Below are 26098 nucleotides of genomic sequence, written 5' to 3' on the forward strand. Positions count from 1 at the left end.
CCTGGGGAGTTTGTCTTCAGTCTTAAATCTTTAAGTCTCTGTCAAATGGTTAGTTAGTTAGTTTGTTCATATTGTGTAATTTCTGAAGATTCTACAAAAACTACTGTAGTCTCTCATTCTTGGACTTATGCTTATTGCATGAAGAGTTTGTAGGAGAAGCCCACCTAAAAACATACAGAACGATCACCAACTAGAATTTGGATTAATTCATAATTCATATATTACTCAGAATGTAATAATCTCATATTTTTCTTCTTAAATGAATGGCGTTAATATACATTTACTGTGTGTATTTTTGGTTTCGTCCTGTAGATGTCTCCCTTGCCTTGCTGTAAAATCCATAATCTAGTTTATCTTGAATTAATCAAAGGGTAAAAATACCAAAAGAAAGTTAGCCAGGAAATTATGATTATTTTACCCCCATCGTTTGCTGTTGCCTTACTCAGGGTTCTAAGGCTATTATGATGACTCCTGTGTGAATGGCTCTTGAGAGCCGATTTGACAGCAGGTGGGTAAGCGGAAATAGATTCCCATATTCTATCACCTGTCACATGTCATACTACCAGAGGAATGGTGCCATGAAAGAAGAATAACTTTTAAATTGCATTTTTGGTTTGTGATGAGGTACAAAATACGGGGCAAACTAGAAACCTAGTGTGTGTCATCATCATTGGTTACTTGCCGGAAAATGGATGTTATTTTTGCAACTATGTGTCTGTGTAACTGTAATTTATTTTTCTGTGATTAATCATATGTTGGTTTATAACCTGACCAACTTTATGCTTGAGAGATTTGTGAGATTGTAATAATAGACCAAACACATCATTGTGATGCTAAATTAGACTTATGTCTTAGTTGGAACTAAACTAGTACCCTGATTATGTCGTGCCAGCAACATGGCAGCACAGATGAGAGCTCCTTCCAGCTTCCTTGCTTTTTGTGAGCTGAACACCTTCTACACTCGCTTCGAGAGGGACAGAGACACCCCCCCCCAATGAATTGCCTTCATGGAGTGCTAAGCTCACCTCCAAGGTGAGGTTAACTTCTCAAGTCGCCAGGCGAAGATAGCATTCCAGGTAGGGCACTCAGGGGCTGGTCAGCTAGAAGAGGTCATTAGGGACATCTTTAACCCCTGCCTTAGTCTGTTCTCAACACCTGCTTTCAAAGTTACACCATTGTCACTTTGCCCAAGAGCACTAATTTAACCTGCATGAATGACTACTGTCCTCTAGTGTTGACCTCAGTCATTATGAGTGACTGCCTACCACCTTAAACTATGCAGTTTGAATTTTCGGGTCAACCAATGCACGGACAACGCCATAGCTCTGCAGCACACCAGTACAAAGAGAACATGTATAAAAAGACGGCTTTCGATACCATCATCCCCTCCAGAGTGGTCTTCTAGGGGAAACAACCAGGGACTAAACCCCTCCCTATGTAGATGGATCTACAACTTCCTGACAGGGAGTCTCCCTGGGTGGGGAGAAACAGTGACCGAACCCTGCTCCCCGGTCATCATCAACACACGCATCCCCCAGGGATGTGTGCTCAGTCCCCCCCTGTTCTCCCTGTTCACACATGACACACATTGATTGCAAAACAACCATCGCGGGCCTGCGGAACCCTGGTAGCATGGTGTCAAGACAAGCCAAGGCAACAGCTTCTCTCTCAACGTCAGCAAGGCAAATGAGATGATTGTGGACCAGAGGAGGCTACGGGAGGGGGAACGTGCACTCATACACGTCAATGGAACTGTGTTGGAAAGGGTGCTGCTCCTTTGGGTGCAGCAACAACGATGACCTTACCTGATTTGCTAACACAGGCAAGGTTGTCAAATCAGCATTGAAACTTCTCCGCTACCTCAGACTGAAAAGTTTGGTATGGATCCAGTTGTCCAAACATTTTCTTACAGGTGCATTATCGAGTATTTTGACTGGCTGCATCACAGTGTGGTATGGTAAGGTCTTACACAGTGTTGTCAGGATAGTACACATCATTGGCAGAAAGCTCACTGCCCTACAGGAAAACGACCACGCATGCTGCCCCAGGAAAGCTCTCAGGATTATTAAGGACTCTCACCCGCCAGCACATAAACTTCTCACTCTGCTGCCATATAGCAGGCGATACCCGAGCGTTCGGTCTGCACATAATTGAATTTTGGATATAATGGGATTTTGTTTATTTGATATACTATTACCCTGTAATATACTTATTGCATTCTAGTATTCATATATACATACTTATTATTAAAACACATCCTATAATGCTACAGCTCACTTGTTCTACAGGGGGAGGAGACCTCTTGGAGCGGGAGAAATGTCTTGAACACCTAAAACCATAGGGCACCCCAGTCTAGGGGGAACTTAATTCATTCTCTACCAGAGGCTTCCTATAGAGGGCATCTATCTGTCAGAGGGAAAGCCAGAGGGAACCTTTCAATATTTTCTCTGACATAGGGGCTCTCTGGAGCACACTGGAACACATAATGTTCTCTCTATAGGGCCTTCCAGAGGACAATGACAAAGGGTCCTTTTCTCTAGAGGCACCGTGAGGGCACTTTGAGTTTTTTTAGAACCAAAGGCGAGTGTATTTTTATGTTTATTTTGTGCAGGCCATTGCCGAGGATGTACAAACTATGAAGCATCCTACTTCAAGGTCACAGCACAATGTTACGATACATTGAAATTGCAATAAGTAACCTACAACACTGTGTGATATGCACCAAACACAGAGGCAAGTCCTTGTATGTGTTAAACGTTCTGTAAATAAAGTAAATTCTCATTCTCATTCTGATGTTAATGCCTTGCCTTTTTATTTCAAACTGTTACTGGCAAATCATAATAAAATACATACAATTCAACATTTTAATGTTCAAACATTTGATTAAATGGAAAACGGCCAGAAGATGAAATGTATCTTTACGTTAGGCCTAAACTCTGGCCTGATAGCTACTGTCCCAGTCCCAAACGTGGAATCATTCACTGGATTAGAGTAATTCCCATCTATTGATGTGATTTCAATGGTTCGGGTTACACTTTCATTGTGTATGAATGACACATTGACGCATCTTCCCTTATGATCAAATTGGCCTCTTCCTACGGACCTCACCTCTATGCAACGGACTCACCATAGCAGCCCGACCGTGGCTCGCACATCCGTGCACATAGCGCGTCATAGCGTCCCCTACGTGTGGGTGTTTGTGTGACAGCGGAATCCAAGTAAGATGGCTGCGGAAAAGGGAGAGTGACTGGGAAACCACTGAAGGAGATGTGTATCTCTTGCCCAAGACTGCGTGGCATGTCTCATGAAGAAGTGGTTGTTTACGTCGTTGCTGTCAGCGCATCGGCTGCGGATAGCGAGCCTGCCTACGACCGTTTATCTCCGCGTTAAACGTCCGACCGCTGGGCTGATCTGGTGGATTTATCAAGCAGCCAGCTACTAGCCGCATTAGCGTGAAGCTAACTAGAAGCCGTGGTTTTGGGAATTTACACCCTCCACCCCTCTTCGGGACAGGACCCCCGACACTTGAGAACCCGTGGGCATTCAAGGTAAGACACTCCTGCATGTGATCTGTGTCAACGTTACAGCAGAAAAGTACTGCAGCTGTTCCCAGGTCAGCTGTACCTGTGAGGGAGTCCTCTGGTAGCTTGGGCTTTAGCAGCGCCGAGCTGGTTTGAATAACGGGCACACTGTTGACATCTACGGGTTGTTGCTTAGTTGACGTAACGTTAAGGCTTTCAGTTGAAAAATTTGGAAGAAATATCACAAAACAAATCGTCCATCAAATCTGTATCGTGGATTGGATGGTTACTGTAACAGCTCTGTGTAAGGGGCAATGTGTGCTGCCATGCATCTGAATGTTGCATCTCAACTGTACATGCAGTGCGGGGATTGATGACTTTCATCATCATGTATATTAACGTAAACGATTGTTGTGTATTACACATTCATATGTTGTTGTTTTTCTAAATGAAATCCGCTGATTATTTGTAATTTCTATCATCTTTTTTAATGTAACAATTGGTGTACTCACACCAACTCATTCTAAATTACTGAGAACATACATATACAAACACACATACACAGCATACGTACATACACACCATATATGCATACATCCATACAACAATATGCATGCCTACATACATACTGTACCTACATGCATACACTATAGCATCACTTTCGAAAATGCATTAAACGGGCTTGGTTCTACTTCTGTAAAGACACAATATTGTCTTTGTTTTTCTGAGGGCATACTATCAAAGCCTTACAAAGAGAATTTCCATTAGCTTGTAGTCCTTTCACTCTGCTTTCCTTTTATTTACTGGAGAATGGAATAACGGTCTTCTCCCGAAGCTGAAAGAAAGTAGAGCTGTGCCAAACTAGAGCATGCCAATGTTTTTGTCATAACAAGGCCCCGTTTATATTGAAAGGGCATATGCTTCTCAGATGGCCCCTAATGGAGTTATGCTAGATCTGATGAATGACATGTGTGGACATGTAACTTGCAGTTCACTCATCCAACTTATTTGCAAACATAAAGATACCCTGGTTAAGCAGGTTAGCTGCCGGCGCTGGAACCTGCAGGTGAACTTGGAACCTGTTCTGCATTTTATGGTTCTGAAGTTTTCCCCTAGGGTGGAAATCATTTACCAGTTTTTTTTTTTTCCCAAGGCACATTATGGAGCAAAGGTTATGTCAGATACATAACAATCCTGTTTTGTGACTTTTTACAACGGCATCCAATGAGATGAAACTCTACTTTCTCTCTACATTAAATGAAGCATTCCAATCTATAAGGGGATTCTGGGTTTAAATCTAAGCATAATCATAGGAATTTGCCCCTCCATTAAAACATATAGGCAGTTACTGGATTTCTGGCTGCTTCTGTTCTTCTGTGGTGTTCTCTTAATGAAGTAAACAGGCTGGGTAAGCGGCAGGGGTTTTGGTCTTGGGGTGTGAAGCTCTTCTGTGACCTCAACCTTCCCTGACCAACAACCACTAAAGTTCAACCAGATTGAGCTTTGAAGCCAAATCATCACACTCACTTTGGATTTGCTCAGTGCATCTCGAAACCATTCCTGCAACCTACAAACCATAGGAAATAATGGAGTTTAAAATGTAGTGCTGAACACACAAGAAAGCCTAGCGGAAACCACTTGGATTGCCGTCAAGGATGCAGATTATACTAGCTTCAATTAACTTGCTACCTTGGCCTTACTTGAACAATTTGCCAGAGCCTCATACATTAGAGTGGAGGACATGTTTGACTAAAGAGAGTAGAAGTGCATCTCAAGATCCGAATCAAGGCACAATGCTTCCCACTCCTTCAGAGCTTTTGTTTGTTTGGTTTTACATGGCTAACTGAAAGCTGAGCACAGTACAAGGGATGCTCTGTTAAACTCCAGTCTGCAGTCGTTTACACATGCTTTCTTGGTTTATTACTGCTAAAATATCTTTGCCTGAGTGAAAACAACACATATCTGTAGTATTTACTAGCTATACCCACTCATTTGAGATCCATTGATGCACCCTGCTTTACCCTGTTTTAGAGACCGAAGAATGCATTAGAGATAAAATAAGAGCCCTTGCATTGTCTTTGCAAGAACGTTGTCTATTAAAGGTAATAATTAACTACACTCCCGAAACAGATTCCTCCTCAGGCAAAGGCACAAGTACTTAAACTGCTAAACATGCAAGGGTTATAAAATAAAGTTGTGTGCACAGGTTTTTTCTTTTCGAAAGGCAATCAAACAAATGTGTGAATGAAATCAGCCAGGCAACTGGCCATCATTGTCCTCCCACTGCCAGGAGAACCCATTACTAACACTTTGAGCTGGTTTTTCTAATCTGGCCTAAAAAAAAAAAAAGTTTGGTTCCTGTTGGTTGTCAGTTGAGGTCATGGGTAGGTAGGGAATTTATTTTATTTTTTTATTTTATTTTTTCCAGCGGCAGCGAATCATAGGTAGGTTGTTTTCATTTAAAAACGAGAAAATTCGCTCATCCTTGTACAGAATGAAGAGGTGCTGTACCAAAACGTAATTATAGTTTGCATCAAAAAATTTTTTTTTATTATTATTATTATTTTTTTTTATAAAGCTCATAAAATAATTTGGGTCGCACATAAATTGACAGGGTCGGTCGGAAACCGGAACCAAACAAACATTTTTTTTAGGCCCCCACTCAGAATTGTGCAATGAAATAATGAACATGCTCCTTAATCCCCACTAATATGCACCAATCCTCTACTTGGGGAAGGATAAGAAAGTAGATAAACTGATCATTGGAATGAACTCTGTAAAAGAAGTTGTGCTACCACGTCCCTTCTACACAGCGTCAATTTCCACATCTGTTGCATGCAGGTACATGTCCAGATCCTAGTTTGAACGGTCCCAGGCTACCTCAAATCCCAAGATCCACTGAGGCCATGCCTCTCCCTTTCCCTCCATCAGGGCCAACATGAAGAAATAGTCCACCCTGCTGCTGACCAGCTACAGTTCAGGTACGGTCGCTTGTTTAATTCATAGCCCCGTTTCTTTTCCCTCTACAAGCCACGGTTTCCATGTAAATTGTGAAGGCATCCTATGAGGGTAACCTACTTTCTTGACTCCCGATCCGTTGCTGGGCTAAGTATAGCCAGGAGTATCGGTACACTGCATATTGTGGGGAGTTTTCAGAATCCTGTGCTCCATCACTTAATCGGGCCCCTATTTTCTGATTTGTCCTCCCATTTTGTGGTACAAAACAAACGTGGTGTATCTGCCGCCGTGGTTATCTCGGCACAAGGTGGTCTGCAACTGACCTGCTACATGCCTATAATAGTCGACCCATCGTGACTTTTTCATTTTGGTTTCCGTGACTCAAACATTCTGAACGCTGCTTGTCATTTCCAGTCCATTCGTTAGCTGGGATCTGCGCTCTGATGCCAATTATGTGTGGCGGGTCAAGTAAGTACGGACCTCGTGTACACTAATCCACTTTGATTTTACATAGCTTGTCTGACAAAGACAACGACCATTAAATCGTTAGAATTTGATCACTGATCACTGGCAAATATATGAGTTGTGATAAACCAGACACATTCATATTCTAATATCTTATCAAATAATCTAGTGCAAATAATTGTGCAGTTCTTATTCCACTCTCGGCTCAACTCGACTATCCTAGCCTAGCCTGTCACAAACAAACAAATATGTGACCTAACTTAACCTGCATCCACACCACAGGTTTCGTCCCTGGCCTTAACTGTGAACCACTCAGCCTTGTGTCCCAACTGGTGACTAGCACAGTGTGCCCTCACTCCCCTGGAATGGGTTAGGCACAGGTCTGTGCGTGGCCATGCAGAATGATTACAGTTACCGTGCCATCGAATGTTAGGCCTTGCGCAAGAAGCTGTCTGGCTCGCACCAGGCGAACTCTAATTGATAGAAATAAACAAGACTACAAGGGACGATATTGTGTTGCTCGACTGTCATTTTGGATATTAGAAGAATGGACACAATGAATGGGAGTCATTTAAAAAGCAGCTTTAATCAGGTTGACCATATCTGCAGTAGCGCCGATCTTGTTACGTCCACTTAAGCCATCAAAAGAAACTCAATAACAGCCGATCAATGTTAACCATGTCGGATATATAGAGCAAGACAAGAGGATCACAGCATATTTCAGGGAAAACGCTGATACTTTCATGCATTTTAATTATTCAAAAAGGTAAATAAATATATTTTATTTAGCCTACATAAAATGTTGAAATGTGTTTTAACTGAAATGTGTGTTTAATTTGGCTCAGGCGGGGCTGACGTTATTTTAGTTGGTACACATTTACATTACGGTCGGTATGGGTGTAGCCCCAGGGAGAAAAACTTCTGTGCGTCTTACGAAGGTGGACTTTGCACCTTTTCCAGTTAAACAGTGTGCTCTTTGAAAGGCGGAGCTAGTTTGCCTCTTCCTCAAGCCCTGACTCCAGTCAGCTTAGAAAGTTAGCTGGGCAATAGCAAGGACATAGTGCAGTGAGTTCGTTGTTTTCTCTTTCCGTAATGAGGCAAAAAAAGGGTAAAGTGAAGCTCATTTCTAAATTTATTTTTCCAATTATGATTTTCTGTTCTCAGTTTTGGCCGACGGCTGTTTGCTTTCTTAAAGAATGCCCCAGCCCATTGACACAGAACTGATGTCAGAGAGGCCAAGCGATCCCCACATGACTCCTGGAAAATAACCGACCATCCGTCCCTCCCTCTTTCTCCTAGCTAGTTGTTTCCTGGAAGTTCAGGGTGGGGCGTACTGGGGAATTAGAGTGCTTCTCTGTCATCTTCCTCTAGTGTCCTGTACCAGGGCTCTTTCAGGGCTATGGTTAGAAAACATTGCTCATGGTTGCTTCAGCCTCAGTCCTGGCACTAGACTTGCTGGTATGTGGCACCGACAACTGCCCTTGACCAAAAAAACTATCTTCAGCGGTCTTCCTCAAAAAAATCTAAAATCCTTCTGAAAACAATCTTTAGTTTATTTTGGCCACAGTACCTTTATGTTGAAATAATCACACAGGGTGCCAAAGATGCAGCCTAAAATCAGTACAACGCATACTCAATTCCCAGTGGCTCTTGATCAAGACCAAATGTTGCCCTGCCCTGCTGAGTGGTGTGCTGTTGTCTTGTGGAGCATTGTTTCCTCAGTTTATCACAGCATACGTATGATGTGTGTGTTTGGGGAAGGAAGGAAGGAAGGAAGAAAGGAGGGATAGAAGGGAGAATATCAAGTTATAATACGGCCTATGCGTACCATTTTCTACATTTTTAATATGTTCATTGGTTGTCTCTTTTATTTCATATCTTTAGATTGAACCAACTTTTCCATAGTGGCATCATGTGCCAACTTTGTATTTTCTGTCGGTGTAATTGTTTTCTTATGTTGATATTCCCCATACACAATGGCTATGAAGGAAAACATTTGCCCATACATTTCGAAATGCATATTGCACCAGCTTTCCATGCAAAACCAACACATTAATTAAAGTCCATTTCCCGTGGTATCTTGCATCCAGCATCTGATGTTAATTGCAATGATGGTTGACATTTTTCTTCAGTCACAGTGGTCATTTCTCCCTTTGCTCGTGCTACCCTTCATTCTCCATTGGTAAATCGCATCTTTTTCACCAGTGGCCACTCCACTCCAAACGCTTTACAGTATTGCCTAACATTCACCCATTCATTCACCCATTCACACTCTGACGGCGGCGTCCGTCATGCAAGGCGACGGCCAGTTGGGGCTAGGTGCCTTGCACTCCTCAACAGTGAGGTGTAGGAGGAGCCACCTTGCAACCAACCCGCTCTATCTCCTGAGCTACCACTGCCCCCATTGCTTACCTTATGCGGCCCAGCTTAGGCCAAAGGGCTTTGATATTTAGTCCCTTGTTTTGCCCTTCTTCACATCCGTATACAGTATAGATACGCACTGTGCATCTCTTGGAAGCTATCATAGCGGTACCAGCAGCCTGTTATGGAATATGACATTGTTTCTCCTTCAGGACAAGGTTTCCTGGTCAAGGTTTTTGAGCTCTGAGGTGAACAACACATTGCCGGTCAAACCATGCCAGTGTAAACAAATTGGAAGCTATTGGTCATAGTCATGGTCACGGAGGGTTGATGCTGGCGTTGTTGTTGTCATATTTCTGGACTCCAGAGAGAAGGTGTGGAAATGTTAGGGGGAAAAAAAAGACAACGTTTTGACCGATAAGGGTTGGTTAGTCCATCCTTGGAAGGTTTTCTGAATGCTTGAATTCAAATTTCATGACGCGTATCATAATATAATCGTATCAGACACATTTGCCAGCCAAATAAGGGCTAGCCGAAACCCACGCTCTAATCTGTGTATTTGCATGTTCATTGGCGTTGTGGACAAGGACACCTCAGTGCAGGTGACACGACACGTACTCATGTTAAGTTGTTAATGATTAGCCTTCGTTTTGCTCTTTCCCTCCCACAGAGTAGAGTGTCTCCGTCCGGCCGCCTCTATGGAGTGGTGTCGCCTTCAGACTGGATGACAGGATCTGCAGAGTTGAGCTGACCTCCCCCCCCCCCCCCCCCCCCCTGCTGGGGAGTGGACCACAACCACCTCCCAAGCTGACCTTTAGACCTCCTAAGCCAAAACCTCCCTGCTGCCAGTCGTTCACCGGCCTCTCTCCCAACAACAAGGAAGAATCGGTCCATCCTTAACCTCTCCCCCCCATCCCTCCCCCTCCCCCTACTCCTCTCTCTACCGGTCTCTGTATTTACCTTCTCCTGGTTGATAGATAACTGGTCCGTCCTCCTCCTCCCCCCCCCCCCCCCCCTCCCTCCTTCCTTCCTCCCCTACCTCTCTCTCTCCCTCCCTTTTCCTCCTGTCTCCTTTCTTCCCTCCTTCTTCCTTATATCCTTCTCTGGACCCCCTCCGTTCCTCTATCTTTTCGGGGGCCCCTTCCGTACACGTGAGCGCCCTGTTTTGGACTTGGCCTTCAACGCGCCTTCACACGCCTCCCGACCTATTCCTCCACCAACCCACCCCGTCCCCCCCACCCCCAGCCCTGCAGGCTCCGTCCAGCATGAGCTGGCTGAGCCGCCTGAACCCCCGGGGGCCCACCGGTCGGTCGGGTCGGAGCGCGGCCCCCGCGGGCCCCTGCACCGCCGACCCCGAGACCTGCCTCATGGTGTTTGAGAACCACTGGAGACAGGTGAAGATGGACACACACACGCGCACACACACACGCATGCACACGCACGCTATGATGACGAAGCAATGAATTGATTCGGATTCGCCTTCATCGGTTCTTTGATTTGACAAAATCATGAATAAAAAACACAAATAAATGGACGGATCATCTATTAAACAGGAATTTGAAGGTCATTATACTTCACGTATGAAGCAGGGTTTGTTCAGTAATGATTGAAAAGTATACTGCTTCCCCTAAAGGGCCGTTTCGGGCCGGTCTCGGGCCGGTCTCATAACTGCAGAGCATGTAGCTGATTCAAACTGCCCTAATGGTATCTGGCTACATTCCCTGCTATCGGCCTGTCGTAAAATCAATGCTCAGAGTCTCCGGACTGGACCCGAGCGGCGGGCTACTCTGATGCATGCTTTCAGGGTTATGGTTAGCCGTGTTATCGATTACTTCTACTCTCGTGTGTCGGAGAGAGACACGGAGGTGGGAGGGGATGCACTTTCCACTCGGATGCGAGTGCATTAGAAGATGGCATTATGTTACGAGTAGGTGTGTCTGCGTACCGCGTGGCTATCCAACCGAAGGCGGCCTGGCTCTGTCGTAGGCCGTGCTCTCACCTTAGTATTATTTGACACGAGGCACCGCATACTGCTACACAAAAGATTATTCCCTCAACCAACCCAACCTGCCAACGTTTTCCAAGTCTTCTTTTATTTCCCCCCCCCCCCCCCCCCCCCCCGCGTAGCTTATGGTATTAAGTTGCACAACCAATCCTGCTTAACCTTGCAGGCCGTGGAACAGATGATCTGCCTTCTTCTTCCACCTCTGTGAAGCCAATAAAAGAATGACTCACTAAACTGAAACGCCTAGCTTCCCCAGGCATGCGGGCGGTTTCTCACGGCGCTCTCTTCCTCTGCCCCCCCCCCCCCCCCCCCTCCCTCTCTTCCTCAGGTGTCCTGGGTGGTGGAGCAGCGCGAGCCCTCGTCGTCCAGCGACGACCTGGCGGCGGTGAGGAACCACACCGACCAAATGCTGTGCCTGCTGGCCGAGGAGCGGCCCCGGGACGGCCCGGACAGCGGCGGGGCGGGGGGCCCCCCGGCCCCGGGCCCCATCCTGGAGCTGGTGGTCACGGAGGGCATCCTGGAGCGGCTGGTGCAGTGGCACCTGCGGCGCGGCCTGGACCCCGACAGCCAGGGGGCGCTGCTGAAGCTGTTTGAGATGCTGATCGGCCAGTCCCAGCAGCCGCTGCTGCAGCACATGGCCGTGCTGCAGCCGCTGCTGGGCCTGCTGGGGGCCTGCGCCGACCCCCAGCTGGGCTGCCCGCCCGCCCTGGAGAACAGCCTGGTGCTCCTGCTCAATCAGGTAGGGGACCCTGACGGGACGGACACACACGCACACAGACAGTACAGACAGTAGCCTGCAGTCATTAAAAATATACCAATCTTTAAAGTAAATGAAAGTGAATGCAAAACATTGCAATATATTTATTTTTATTATTTATGCATTGCGTATAAAGTAACATCAGGTCCTCCTGTAACCGTCAGGGGCACAGAGCTTCAGGACCCTCTACAATCTCTACGCTGCCCACGACCCTTTTTGAACATATATTTGTATGGGCTTCTGTGCCATTATAGACAGGACAGTGAAGAGAGACAGGACAGTGAAGAGAGACAGGACAGTGAAGAGAGACAGGACAGTGAAGAGAGACAGGACAGTGAAGAGAGACAGGACAGTGAAGAGAGACAGGACAGTGAAGAGAGACAGGACAGTGAAGAGTGACAGGACAGTGAAGAGTGACAGGACAGTGAAGAGAGACAGGACAGTGAAGAGTGACAGGACAGTGAAGAGTGACAGGACAGTGAAGAGTGACAGGACAGTGAAGAGAGACAGGACAGTAAAGAGAGACAGGACAATGAAGAGAGACAGAACAGTACAGAGGGACTGGACAGTGAAGAGGGACAGACAGGACAGTGAAGAGGGACAGAACAGTAAAGAGAGACAGGACAGTGAAGAGAGACAGACAGTACAGTGAAGAGAGACAGGACAATGAAGAGAGACATGACATTGGGCTGAAGAAGGGAGGGAATGCAAAGTAGAATAGGAGGACCAGAGGTGGAAATTGAAACTGGGTCGCAGAATCTGTTAACCTACGTGGTTAGCACACTAGCGAGTTTAAACCCTGCCGTTTCCCTAACCAAGTCCCCCCCCCCCCCAACCAGGTGTGTGTGACCATGGCCCGGCAGCCCGTGGTGCTGGAGATGCTCTTCCGGGCGGCGCCCATCCAGCAGGGCCCGGCCAACCTGCTGATCTTCTCCCTGCTGGTGCCCTTCATCCACCGCGACGGCGCCATGGGCCAGCAGGCGCGTGACGCCCTGCTGCTGGTCATGGCGGCCTCGGCCAGCCACCAGGGCGTGGCGCGCTACATCGCCGAGAACTCCTACTTCTGCCCGGTCAGTGGATGGGGGAGGGCAAGGGAGGTGGTTTTGGGGCGGGTTCGGATGTGTTGCCTCAGCGGTACGCTCGCATATCTGACTTAAAGGTGACATATTGTACCACCAGGTGTGAGTGTGTTTAGCCGTTACGAGCCGTTTCGAAAATCGGCCTCTTCTGACATCACAACGGCTTGTAATCATCCGAAGACCAGCTCGAATCTGGGTGACCGGTTTAAGTTCTTTCGCTTCATGTTTGCGTGTATTCCGTGAGCGCTAACGGCAAACTCGGACTCAGACCGCACTAGTAAACAACATTATAAAACGTCATATCGGAACACCCACATTCTTGGAAAATCGCTCTAAAGCTTTCAAGTCAACAGCTTTGTGGACTGGCCACTGTAGAAATCCATGTATTAAAATCCCCTTCCGAAAGCTTAATCCCTAGTAGGACTGCCGGATCCGACGTGAGCATAGCGGTAATGGTGTCCTTGGTCTTTGGTGTTGACGACTCGTTACAATCCTGCGTGATGCCAGGAAAGCCTGAACTGGGGAGTTCAGGCTTGATCCCTCCACTTATTCATTTCCTGCCCATTTTTTGTCTTTGTCTCTCTCCATGTTAGTTGTTGTTTTCTTGAGTGGCGTAGGTATAGTTCAAGTTCTTGATTTGTCCCTTTTGAGGGTATTAACTTACGAACAGACAAAATAAATACAGACAAAAATAATATAAACATTAGCAGTTCAGATATATAGGTATATTCATGTGATTTAATGACAACAACCGCAGACAAGTTAATTGTAATGTGTTGACATTGTAAGTAAAGCTCTTGTGTTGAAAATAACTGAAAATGAGTTGCCTTAACAATACCAATAGGCGATGGAGGCCTTGTTTACCTCATTGACAACTTGGCATCATTAGGAACTTTGATCTGGCCCTGGGCGACAGTTGGCATCACATTTTAAATTTCATCCAAGTTCAACTTGGATCGAAATCCACTACAGATGGGATTCATGAGTTAGTCTTATCACTGGAACTCAGCGAAACGACAAATTGTGCAAATGTCCAACAGCAATGTAATGACTTGCAGTGCTAATCTAATCAGGCCATGGTTTCAACAACAGGTTTCGTGAGACTTTTCTTATGCGAGTGTGGTGTATGTTTATTTTGCTTACACAGGCTGATGCAGCACTGATGGCAGCTGATAATGAACAAAGGGGAAGTGTGTGTGTGTGTGTGTGTGTGTGTGTGTGTGTGTGTGTGTGTGTGTGTGTGTGTGTGTGTGTGTGTGTGTGTGTGTGTGTGTGTGTGTGTGTGTGTGTGTGTGTGTGTGTGTGTGTGTGTGTGCATCCAGCTAGATACGAATCTCCTCTCAGATGTACTTAATGTTCGACTTTATGCTTGCAGATATTATGCTCACATTTTCTAATAACATTTCAAAAACTCTTTTCTCATTTTATCTTTAAAACAACTTTAAATGTCATCTTGACCCAGGCTTGGATTGTGTATTTAAACCGACGTTTAGTCGGTTAAATGCACAATCCAAAACTGGGTAATTCATTTAAAAGATGCACACAAAGTGTAAAAAAAAAAAAAAAAGTAGCCGCAGTCACACTACAAAGTAAATAAAATATATTGTATAATTAGTTAAATACATATCTAACATTAAATATACAATAGAAAACTGTTAAAGAACATTGACTGAATTTTCTAGTGTGCAGCAGTGGTGGCTGAAGAGGCCGACCTTCTGAACCATGTGAGGTCCTCTGTGATGTGCATATTCTGAGGAGGTTGTGGTTCATGGGTAAAGATTGCAAAGGACCAACCAAAACCAATGTGTGCTGTAGTTTGTCGAACGCGAGGCTAGCCCTACTCCAAAATACATACTCTGGCTTCTTTGGACTGCTGCACGACTTCAACCAAGGAAACAATAGTATATATCAAACTGACTAAGGCTAAGATACTGGCCGCCTGCCATGGCTTTGTGTATCACGCGTATGATTTTTGCCTGAAATTTCTTTCTTCCCACCCTGCCCCCTCTACCTGTACTGTATATCTCCTCGTTCGCTCGTTGCCAATGCGCCCTCGCAACACATTCGCACACAAACACACACACACACACACACACACACACCCTCACGTACACTGAATAATGTATGAGTGTCGGTCTGACCTACTTAACGGGCAGAAGGACCAGAGGAGGTGCCAAAGCACCAAACACGAGGGCCACAGCTGCCTCCTATTGCGAGACCATCGCTCCCCTTCTCGCTAGCAACATCCTTCTCGCTCTATTTACTCCTCCCTCCATACCCCCCCTCCCCCCCGTCCTGTCCCGTCCTGTCCACTCAGCGCACAGCACATTCTCACTACCACTGGAAAAATATTAGTTGTGATGTATCCTTCTACCCATCTATTATGTGTGTGTCTGTGTGCGGTATCTGTCTCCTTTCTACATAATGTGTTGCCGGGATGGATACTGAGTCGAGTGGTGATGCGGTTGGTAGGGGTGGGGGGGGGGGGTTCTAGTGGGTGAGGTGTTGCTTCTCATCAAGAGGATGCTTTGATCCATCACGCCCTCCTCCCTTTCAGTTCCCCCAGGTCGGAGCACTCCTGTCAGTGTATTCGGGGGGTGTGCCTTGGTGTGTTATTCAGCTCATCTCTTCAGCTCATTGATGATGCCCGGCCTGTTAAAGACAGATTTTCCACCATTACCACCATTAACACATGCTGGGATGTATTCCCCTTAGGCCGAAAAAGCCAAAGGCCTTGTTTTGATCTGTTCCCGATCAAAACACCATGTACCTGAATGTCTATTAGAATTTTTTCAGGAGAATTTCAATGCAAATGTCAGGATACGTTGTTCAGACATTCGGCCCATCAGGAGAATATCAGGAGAATATCAGGACTTACACAAATGTCTGAAAGTAGCTAGTATCTACATACTATGTACATACAGGGATGGTTGTACAAGACTACGGCCCCTCTGCAGTCGCCAACAACGACCGGCCCCAAAAAGCTCATGAGGACTATACCGTCACGTCTCGCCAACCGTTGACCGGATAACCTCCCCCCCAGCCCCGATTGACCGGCCTTGTTTTCCATCCGTCCCCCAGGTGCTGGCCACGGGCCTCAGCGCCCTCTACTCCTCCCTCCCCAGGAAGATCGAGGTGCGCGGCGACGACTGGCACGCGCTGCGCCGCGAGGACTGGATGGGCGTGTCGTCCCTGGTGCTCTTCATGAACTCCCTGGAGTTCTGCAACGCGGTGGTACAGGTGTCCCACCCGCTGGTCAGCTCCCAGCTGCTGGACTACCTGCACAACGGCTTCCTGGTGCCTGTGGTGGGCCCCGCGTTGCACAAGGTGAGGAGGGGGTGGGGGGGGGGCGGTGGTCGGGACTAGCGGTTCTGGAGGTTGTCCCAACCCTTCGAGTGGGAGGTGGGGTCAGGTCATCACTTAAGCCTGGTTTGGTTGTCACCGCATCTGAGCATGCACACGACGACGTATTCATTGACCTCATGCACTGTACATATTTCTCCTCCTCCTCCTCACGCAGAGTGCGTGACCTGCTGTTTATGCCCTATTAAGGCAAAGCAGAGACTACGAAGGCCACGCCCCTTAACAAAGGTGCATCGCGGCGACTTTCTATTAAACATTAGGGTGCTTCGAGAAAGCCCTGGGGCAGGAAGTGGTCGACGGTTAAGGCTTCCTTCTTAGAGCTGTACGTGAAAATGTGTTGCATGCAAAGGTTGAGCCTGCCACCCATATGATGCCAAAGTATGTGCAGCATGAGTCATTCAATTCTTGCAAAAAGCAACATACCGAGGATGCCATTTAAGGCCAACTTGAGGCCAACAAGTCATTTGCATCTAATTTCCTGTTTAAAATGATTACTTGTTAAGATTAAGTCTGCCAGGTGTCTAGTACATTCCAACTGCAAATAGCATCGAAGACACAATCGAAGCGTCCTCGAATGACCCACACCATGGCAAATCAAATTCTGATGGCCGACACACATCCTTCATCCATGTGATCACGTCATACTAAACCGATTATACTGGTTTCCTTTCCACGCACATAGCATTGGTTTACATACATCTCTGCCCTTCGTTGACTTCTCCCGTTGGTTCCGGGTTCTCCTCCCCGGCGTCCAGTCGTCTGTGGATGAGATGATCGCCAGCACGGCCTACCTTGAGCTGTTCCTGCGCAGCATCACAGAGAAGGCCCTGCTGAAGACCTTCCTGCGCTTCATCCTGATGCATCGCCACGACAACGACACCATCTTGGACACCCTGCTCACGCGCATCAGCAGCAATTCGAGGGTGAGTGGGAGTGTGTCGAGGGCCTGGGTGGGGGTGGGTGGGTGTGGGTGTGTTCTGTCTTCTCGGGCGTCAACGGTGTTGCCCATGCGATTTGCATGCAAGGTAACAATAGTAACGTGGTTGTGTCCCACAGCTCTGCATGGTGTCCCTGAGCCTCTTCAGGACCCTCCTCTCCCTCAACTGTGAAGACCTCATGCTGCAGCTGGTTCTCAGGTAATCCCCGACCCACCTGGCATTCTGTTACCCCCGCAGACAAACTAGTGGCAGGGCTGGGCTCCCACTCTGAGGAATTGCTGACCCATCAGGTCATCTGTTCCCTGAACGGTTCAGGGAATCCGTCTTGCCTTGTCACTGCCATCACAGGTGATTGACAGTTGCCTCGACAAGCAAGAAGTTGATTTGGTTGTTTCGTTTTTTAGAACCGAGCTCTCTTCTGCTTTTTTTCTGCTTCTCTCTTTGCACATCTCGAGTCTTACCGACAACGGCTTTAAATAAAGATGCAACACTCAACGTAAAGTACCAAAAGAGGAAGCACCTCGGTATTGAAAATCTAATAGCGATACTCTACTGGAAGCAGATCCTCAAAGAGACCAATGTCCGACTGAAGGTTATACCAGGTGTCCCATTGTTGTATCCCCCCCCCCCAGGTATCTACTGCCCTGCACCCACGTCATGCTGAGTCAGCGCCGGGCCGTCCGAGAGGCCGACGTGTACGGCAAGTGTGCGGACAAGTTCCTGTCCCTCATCCCCGAATGCTGCCGGCTGAGCGCAGCGCCCCCTGGTGAACGGGAGGACGACGTTGCGTTCTGGGGGAAAGGTAAGCCAGTGGAAGAGGCCCGAAAATGCTGTTTCAGGAAATGAACACGCACAGAGACATCCGGGGGGTGGCTCTCAGTGCTGCCTGAGATCAGATACCCTAGTTCATACCTCTTGGTTCCTTGTCCTCTGTTACTGTTACTATAACAACGGACTCAACGGAATGTCATTTTGATTTTTGGGTCAAACGATCTCCAAACTAACATAATACATTTTTTACTTGGTTTATTTATTTTATTCATTGATTGTTTCCTAGAAATTGCAGAACAAGTAGATATCTGTACATTATTTTCGGTTTGAAAATTGGGTTTATTTTTTCCTAGGGGTATTTTCAAAGTACCCGGGTACAAAGTGTTTTTTTGAGAGAAATGCTGAATGCATGCATTGTGTTTGAAAACAAAAAGAAAATCATTTGAATAATCGTGGTTTCAATATTGACCAAAATAATTGTGATCATGGTTTCCCGATGATGGAGTCCGTTCCTCCGTGTTCTCCTCAGCGCTCAGCAGCCCCAGCGCGGGGTCCCCCGTCCAGCCGCTGCCCAGCACCCCGTCCCGCCTCGCGCTCTTCATCCGCCAGCAGAGCAGCGGGGGGGTGTCGGGAGGGGCCCCGCCGACCCCGACCAACGCGGAGGTGGTGCCCTCGTCTCCGCGGGGCGGCGGCGGCGGCGGCGGCGGCTGCGGTGGGCCGCCCGACACCCCGGACAGCCCCATGCACCAGCAGCAGCAGCAGCCGGTGGACTGCCTGGACTGGGAGTCGGGCTACCTGGACTACCTGCGCGACGCCCGGCGGGGCATCGAGCTCTGCTCCTGGGCCTGCCGCGACTGGTCGGCGCCCTACGACGGCGAGAACCCGGCGCCCGGCGCCGCCCCGCCCCCGCCGCTGCTGCCGCCGCTGACGGCCTGCAACCCCTCCATGGCCGTCTCCCACGAGCACTTCTCGTTCCAGCAGGGGGGCGGAGCCGGCGGCGGCGGCGGCGGCGGCGACCCCCCCGGCCAGCAGAGGGCGGCGGTCGTGGCGGCGGCGCGCTCGGAGTGGAGCAGCTCGGAGCGGGACAGCGGCGAGTGGGACGTGACCATCGGCAAGAACCACTGCATCAGCCTCACGCCGCGCTCCAAGAAGCGCAGCCTGCAGCGGGAGGAGCCGCTCGCCAGCGCCGTGCCGCCGCTCTTCCTGCCCGCCGAGGCGCCCGCCCCGCCCGCCCCGCCCCGTGACTCTCAGGCCGCCACCCCCCGCCCCGCCTCCTCCTCTTCGGCCCCTCGCCGCCCGCCACCGTCGTCGACATCGTCGTCGTCGACCCACCCCGCGGCGCTGTCCAATGGCACCGCGGCGCCGGCGGAGGAAGGGTGCTTCTCGTCAGACAGCCGGGACAGGGGGATGGAGGTCAAGAAGGTCAAGCGGGACTTTGGGGAGCCTCCTCTACAGCAGCAGCAGCAGCAGCAGCAGCAGCAGCAGCAGCAGCATTCGGACGAGGGCTCCACCCAGAACAGCTCCGCCTCCCTCCTCGCCCGCTGCCCGGCGGCCACGCCCCCACCCCGACACCGTCAGGACAACGGCCACCTGAGCGAGGACGAAGCGGCGGCGGCGGCGGCGGCGCCACGGCCCAAGCCCCGCCCGGCCCAGAGCTCCCGCACCCCACCATCATCGGCGGCGGCGGCGGCGGCGGCGGCGGACGCCGACCCACCCGGTGCCGCGTCGCGCCTCCCCGAGCCGGCCCCCCAGGACCCCAGGCCGCAGTCGGTGGAGAGCCTGATGGAGGAGCTGCTGCAGCAGGCGCCGGCGGACCAGCTGCTGCCCGGGGACTCCAACGGCCAGGGCATCAGCATCGAGGCCTTCAACCTGGAGCTCAGCGAGCTGGAGGCCCGGGTGAGGGCGCGCAGCCGGGACGCAGCGCCGGACGACGACGACAGACGCCCTCCGGCCTCAAGGCAACAGCAGGAGGTGGACGAGGAGGAGGTGGAGGACGAGGACGAGGAGGAGGAGGAGGGGGGAGGCCCTCTGCTGTCCGGACCCCCGGAGACGGATCAGACCACCCTGGGGAGTGGAGGCGAGGTCAGGGTGCTTGGCTCTGTGGTGAGCAGCCCTGCCAGACCTCTGGGTCAGCCTGCCAGCCAGCCCTACACAGGTGAGAATCTGGTGAACACTGATATGTTGTCTTATGAAGTTTTCAACTTGGCGAGGCAGTACTGGAATGTAGTTTTGTAGGAGATCCATTATCACTAAAATGTGCAATTTTTAATCTACCATTAAAGTGTTCATCTGGAAGATTTTCATGTTAATCGATGCATGTGACTGGGGACTAAACCTATGGTCCACTGATGAAAGAACTCGGGTTTGTAGTATTATGAATGTTAAGATCTGCTGGTTGGTGGTGACAGAGTTTGTATCCCTGGGAAAAATGTCGCTTAGCCCAAAGGTGTCGCTATGACAACTAAATAGAAATATTCTAGGATCTTCACTTTAAGGGAAGACCTAATTAAATAAACTGTTGCTGCAGTTAAATATCTGTCCTGAACTTTGATGTTTAAATGTCTGTCTAGTCTTACAGTATCCCACCTAAAGAACAGTATTCTCAAGACCAATTCAACCATTAGTCATTACTGTTTGAAAATACCACGATGGCTTAAACACAATTGCTTACGAAACATTTCCGAAATGAGTGTCTTCTGCTGGCCAAACTAAAACGACTCCTCTGGGATCTGATACTTATTATTGGACAACAATGGACATCTACTTCCATTGTTCCAAAAATACATTTGTCTGTTTGCCAATTGCAAGATGGAGAAAGTGTAAGAAGGAGACCAGCGTTGTTGCTTTTATCTTTTAATTAGACTGTATTTCAGTCCCAGAATTTGTAATGTATAGGATAACTACCTACACAACAAGCTATGATATGATATGGCTACAACTGACAATTATTCTCAGTCTGTTAATCCATTCATCATTTAAGATAAAAAAGTCTGGAATAGTGCGAATGCCATTTAAAAATTCCCAGACTACAAATTATGTCTTATGGGGGCACATGGCTTCCTTGGCAATATAATGTAAGTATGCAAGTTAACGAAATGATCCTGACCAAATACTTGAATCAAAGAAGCATCAAGCAAAAATATTTGGGTATTTGTACTGGATAAATAACCTAAACAATGAATCAATTATCACAATTAGATCGAATACATTTCTCTGTCGGATGGACTCTACGATTAATAACCGAAATCGTTGCAGCCCTACAACGTTGGCTCTGTTCATCAGCGTAAACAAAAAAAAAAAGCTAGTTTTACGCCCGCCATCACACCTGTTGTTGTAACGTAATCTGTCATCTCGCCCACACTGTGCTTCGGTCTGCCAGGCCCGTTCATGGTGGTCCTGTTTGCCAAGCTGGAGAACATGGTCCAGAACTCCCTGTATGTCAACATCCTGCTGACGGGCATCGTGGCCCAGTTGGCCTGCTACCCGCAGCCACTACTCCGCTCCTTCCTGCTCAACACCAACATGGTCTTCCAGCCCAGCGTCAAGTCCCTCCTCCAGGTATGAACCCCCCCGGCCCCCCTTCTCCGGCCTCCTGAGACCGCCCTGATATTTATGCACAACAGCCATTGCTTTGCTAAATAAGGCGGTCGCCTTATTTGTCGTAAACTCAAGTTAAACTCAACTCGGCTTTGTCGTAAACTCAAGCCAGTCAGCGAGAGGCTCGTGCCCTCTCCGAATCCGGTTAAAAGTTGAAAAAATAGGCGTTTTTTTCAATCTGAGAAATGCCTTCGTTGCAGATTTCAGTTAATCTTTTAACGTCTTTATTCAGTGTATTTCAGGGTATATTTTGTACAGTGTGGCTCACCGGGTAGGGCGCGAGCCATTAAGGCCCGGTCCTTACGGCCGAAACCCGGGTTCGATTCCTGCCCGTGGTCATTCGCTCTCTCTTTCTCCCATACCTTCCTGTATCTTCATGAGTAAAGCATTCATCTTTAAAAGAGAAAAAGAAACTGTTTGATTGCTCCGTAGATAGATGCACTTTCCTTTGTTGCCCTCGTTGTTTTGTGTTCTTGTTTGGCAGACTGTGGCACTGCTTGTTAGTCAGGAGTTAAACTCACTCCCCACCACCTATTGTTTCTAGCATAATTACATTTTTGGAATACATTTGACTGGTATCGAGACCAGACTGATCTGCAAAGAGAAACGGAATATGAACTCGCGTGATCGAGATGGTTTCACAAAGCTACTGTGACATTCTTCTACTTGATACTAATTGTGATCTGCTGCTTTGCACCAAACCTGTGGTCCGGAGTTGAATGTACAGTAGAAGAATGTCACAGTAGCTTTGTGAAACCATCTCCATCACGCGAGTTCATATTCTGTTTCACTTTGCAGATCAGTGTGATTGGTTTAGAGGTGCATGCTGCTCCTCTTTCAGTAGTGTTGTGTTATAAGCTATTGGGAATCTGACCCACTTAAAGAACACCTTGTCCTTGGTGCACTGTTCTCTCTGGGCTGCCCCCTTGAGCCCAGAACAGACAGGTAATAGCTTTATCGCTGCCATATTCCAACCTCGTTGCATCCCGAGGCAGTCCATTGACGAGACAGGGACACAATTGCACCTCAAAGTTTGGGTTGAGGTGCAAAAAACAGACTTCGCTTTCAAACCCATAAAAAAGATAACTCCTGCAGGTCCTTGGTTCGGTCAAGAACCGGATCGAGGCGTTTGCGGCGTCCCACGAGGACTTCCCCGCCATGCTGAGGAAGGCCCAGCGGTACCTGGCCGCCCGGGGGAAGGTGGACTGGACCGAGTCGCCCACGGCAGTGCCCACCCTGCGACGCTCAGATTCACTGGGTGAGCGCGCACACACACACACACACACACACACACACACACACACACACACACACACACACACACACACACACACACACACACACACACACACACACACACAGGGATGTTTAAAAAAACAGATTATAAATCAAGCATGTAAATATAAACCTTCTTGGCCCTGAAGCTTGTCAGCCTTTGATGGTGGCAGAGAAAAATTAACTATGCAGGTGAGTTGGGGAGGGGGTGATGTTGGACCATCTGGGCCCATACTGCACCCACTAATGAGTGTGAGAGCAACCGCAGGACACTGCCAAAGTTAGCTCATTGTGACTCGAGGCCTGGATCGGACCCTAACAGAAGCTCTCCCAACCACTCCCTGGTTCTCAAACGAAGGCAGCCCATTGGCCGGTTTCATCGCATTCCATGGACCAAAGCGGTCAACACATCGAGCCAAGCGGCTGGCGAATCATATAAACATGTATTTAAGTATAGAAATGAGGAAAATCATTTGGCTAACAAAGCTGTAATCTGACTGGACGGGATCCCAGAGGCCATCATTCAGCGGGTCCCAGTTGTAACTGGGGGAGCTCTGAGCGCAGCGTCGAGGTGGAAAATCAGGGTCCGCGCTAAACACGGATTCTGCATTCGTCTCCAAGGGAAAACAGCGGCATGGCCAATCATCCTATCATGAGTGGATGATGATTATGATTTTGATTTAAATACTATGCAACAAATACCTGGAATAAACACCCTGAGTATTTAAGGCTTACCCTAACTCTGACTCCTTTAAAACAAGACTGAAGACTTTTGTGTTTGCTGTAGCTTTCTGCTAAATCTAAAATACATTGAACTTTCTACAATGAATTTCTCAACTTTGCTATTTTATTTTATTTATTAATTTGATTGTATGCAATTTTTTACCTTGCCTTTGTCGACCTTAATCTATTTTATTATTTCATTTGATTGTATGGGAAGCACTTATGAGTCTACCTCGTGTATGAAAAGGGCTATATAGATAAAATTGCCTTGCCTTGAGTGGACCACTTAAGTCCAGACGTCCAACGTCTAGGGAATCATAAACGAGTCACTCTCCTCAGATAATTGTCACGTTGAATTGCATGTCGTTAAAATCTCCCCAAAGGCAACAACTCGCCGTGGCGTTTGTTCTGACCCCTTCTGGGTTTGTCTCTTCCTTTCCCGCTGCAGTGAAGAGCCGCAAGCCGTCGCTGGGCGACCTGATCCTGCGCCACACCAACAGCCCCACGCGGGCGCGCCACGCCGCCCAGCTGGCCCTGGCGCACGTGCGCGACGGCGGCCAGTCACTGCACAGCGCCCTGTTCCGCGGCGGCTCCGGAGGCGGGCCCAGCATCGGCGGTGGCGGCGGCGGCGGCGGGGGCGGGGCCTCGAGCCTGGAGCGGCAGGCGGAGGCGCTGCGGGTGAAGAATGCCGTCTACTGCGCCGTGGTGTTCTGCGAGTTCCTCAAGGAGCTGGCCGCCCTGGCCCAGGAGCACGCCGTCGCCGTGCCCTTCGGCCAGAGCCAGGCCGCCGAGGAGTGAAGGGGGCGGGGGAGGCACCACCACCACCACCACCACCACCCCTGCGTTTGCCCTTCTATTTGGTACGACCCGAGGCCGCAGGCTCGCGGCCGGCGAGGGTCACAGAGGTCACAGCTTTAGGGCCCGTCGCTCGCCATAGGTGCACTGCCATTCTCCTACCACACGAGGTCTGGCTGGAACGCGGAGGTTACCCCTACGTTGCCATAGGAATAGAAACAAAAAGAGGGGGGGAGGGGCTGCCTTAGTCGACAAATAGATCTAGTAAAAATAAATGTGTGACATTTTTCTTAGACGACGGTGTAGGATATCTATGTAAAGTGGAGTGTGACACCGTTCAACTCCGGCTACTGTGCATATCATGTATATAATATTTATGTATGTATACTATATATAGAAAGTATTTGTAGATTCTCTAGATTTCGGAGTTTGTATATACACTACATGCCATAGTTGTGTTTGGCCACACGAGGGCCACGGTTAAAGGAGATCGCTGCCGTACTACTCAGTACATGTCTGCACTCAATTTCAAGACTGTAGGGTGTGCTTTTGTGGGAAACCATCGACACGGCAACCGATAGTTCATCTTTATTTAGAAGAGAAAAACATGGACAATGGTGACTTTCAATTCACTTCCATTGGTTTACAAATCTCAGCTCTGCTTAAGCAGCCACTGAAGTTAATTGATATTGTGTCAGACGCCAGTGATACTTTGTTAGAGTATGGATAAGGACTCTTAGCGGAGAAAGATGCAAGAAAAAAAAAATAATGAAATGAATTTACCAATGACCTGGGAGCATAAAATTGCTTTGAGTCTTTGGGTTTTATGATTGGTATTTTTCAGCATTTCAACACGCATCATGTAATCTCAGTGCAGATTTGGTTCATTGAGTGTGGTTGGAACTGGAAATTTTAAGTCTCAGTTTCCTAGTTTTTATATTGTTTGACGCCATCTCAATGCCTGCCTTCATCATCTTGTTTAGGATACATTGTACTTTTCAAAGGGGGGATGGGGTAGGGTTATTAACATATCAGTGAAATGGGAGAGCAGTGTCTTTTGTATTATTTTTTTCATGAGTGTGTGTTTGGATCCACACGTTTCAATTTAAAATGCCATTCTCCATCTCTTGAGGCCGTGATTGCGCGGTGCACCTGTTGTTTTTTATTTCACACTACCGACTTGAATGATTTTGCTTTTCATTTAAGCTGGTTCTCCTGAGGCATTTTCAAACGTGGTTTTATTAAGTCTCCAAACAGTGGCGGATTGAAAAGGGAGTATTAAGCGTATTGTTGGTTAAATGTTTTTGTTTTTTGGTTGCAAAAAAGGGCCCAACTAGACAGTCTGACTGTCGCGTTGGGATTTGAACATGCTGCTAGTAAGTTAACACTATAACCAAGTATAATCAGTGTCATGGCTTTTCAGTTCTGTTCTGATACCAAGTTATTTTAAGAGTAGACTTCATGCGTTGCAGTAGACAGTTTTACCTTTT

At 48.2% G+C, this 26098-nt stretch overlaps 1 protein-coding gene across 2 annotated transcripts; it reads left to right on the forward strand.

Annotated features, from left to right (window-relative positions):
• The first annotated feature begins 3176 nt into the window (after positions 1–3176).
• fhip1b (FHF complex subunit HOOK interacting protein 1B) lies at positions 3177–24756 on the forward strand. 2 transcript variants are annotated; one of them, XM_060039535.1, is made up of 13 exons: positions 3177–3548; positions 6363–6502; positions 9976–10699; positions 11639–12049; positions 12907–13137; positions 16228–16473; positions 17265–17432; positions 17566–17645; positions 18080–18249; positions 18748–20373; positions 21598–21776; positions 22911–23073; positions 24262–24756. In XM_060039535.1, exons 3-13 carry the CDS (start codon positions 10571–10573, stop codon positions 24609–24611), a joined length of 3753 nt encoding a protein of 1250 aa, XP_059895518.1. In that variant the 5' UTR covers positions 3177–3548; positions 6363–6502; positions 9976–10570; the 3' UTR covers positions 24612–24756. The 2 variants fall into 2 exon arrangements, with proteins under 2 accessions (XP_059895518.1, XP_059895519.1); XM_060039536.1 differs by lacking the exon at positions 6363–6502.
• Positions 24757–26098: the final 1342 nt, after the last annotated feature.

The sequence above is a fragment of the Gadus macrocephalus genome, chromosome 20, assembly GCF_031168955.1.
Source record: "Gadus macrocephalus chromosome 20, ASM3116895v1".
Classification (NCBI taxonomy): Eukaryota; Metazoa; Chordata; class Actinopteri; order Gadiformes; family Gadidae; genus Gadus; species Gadus macrocephalus.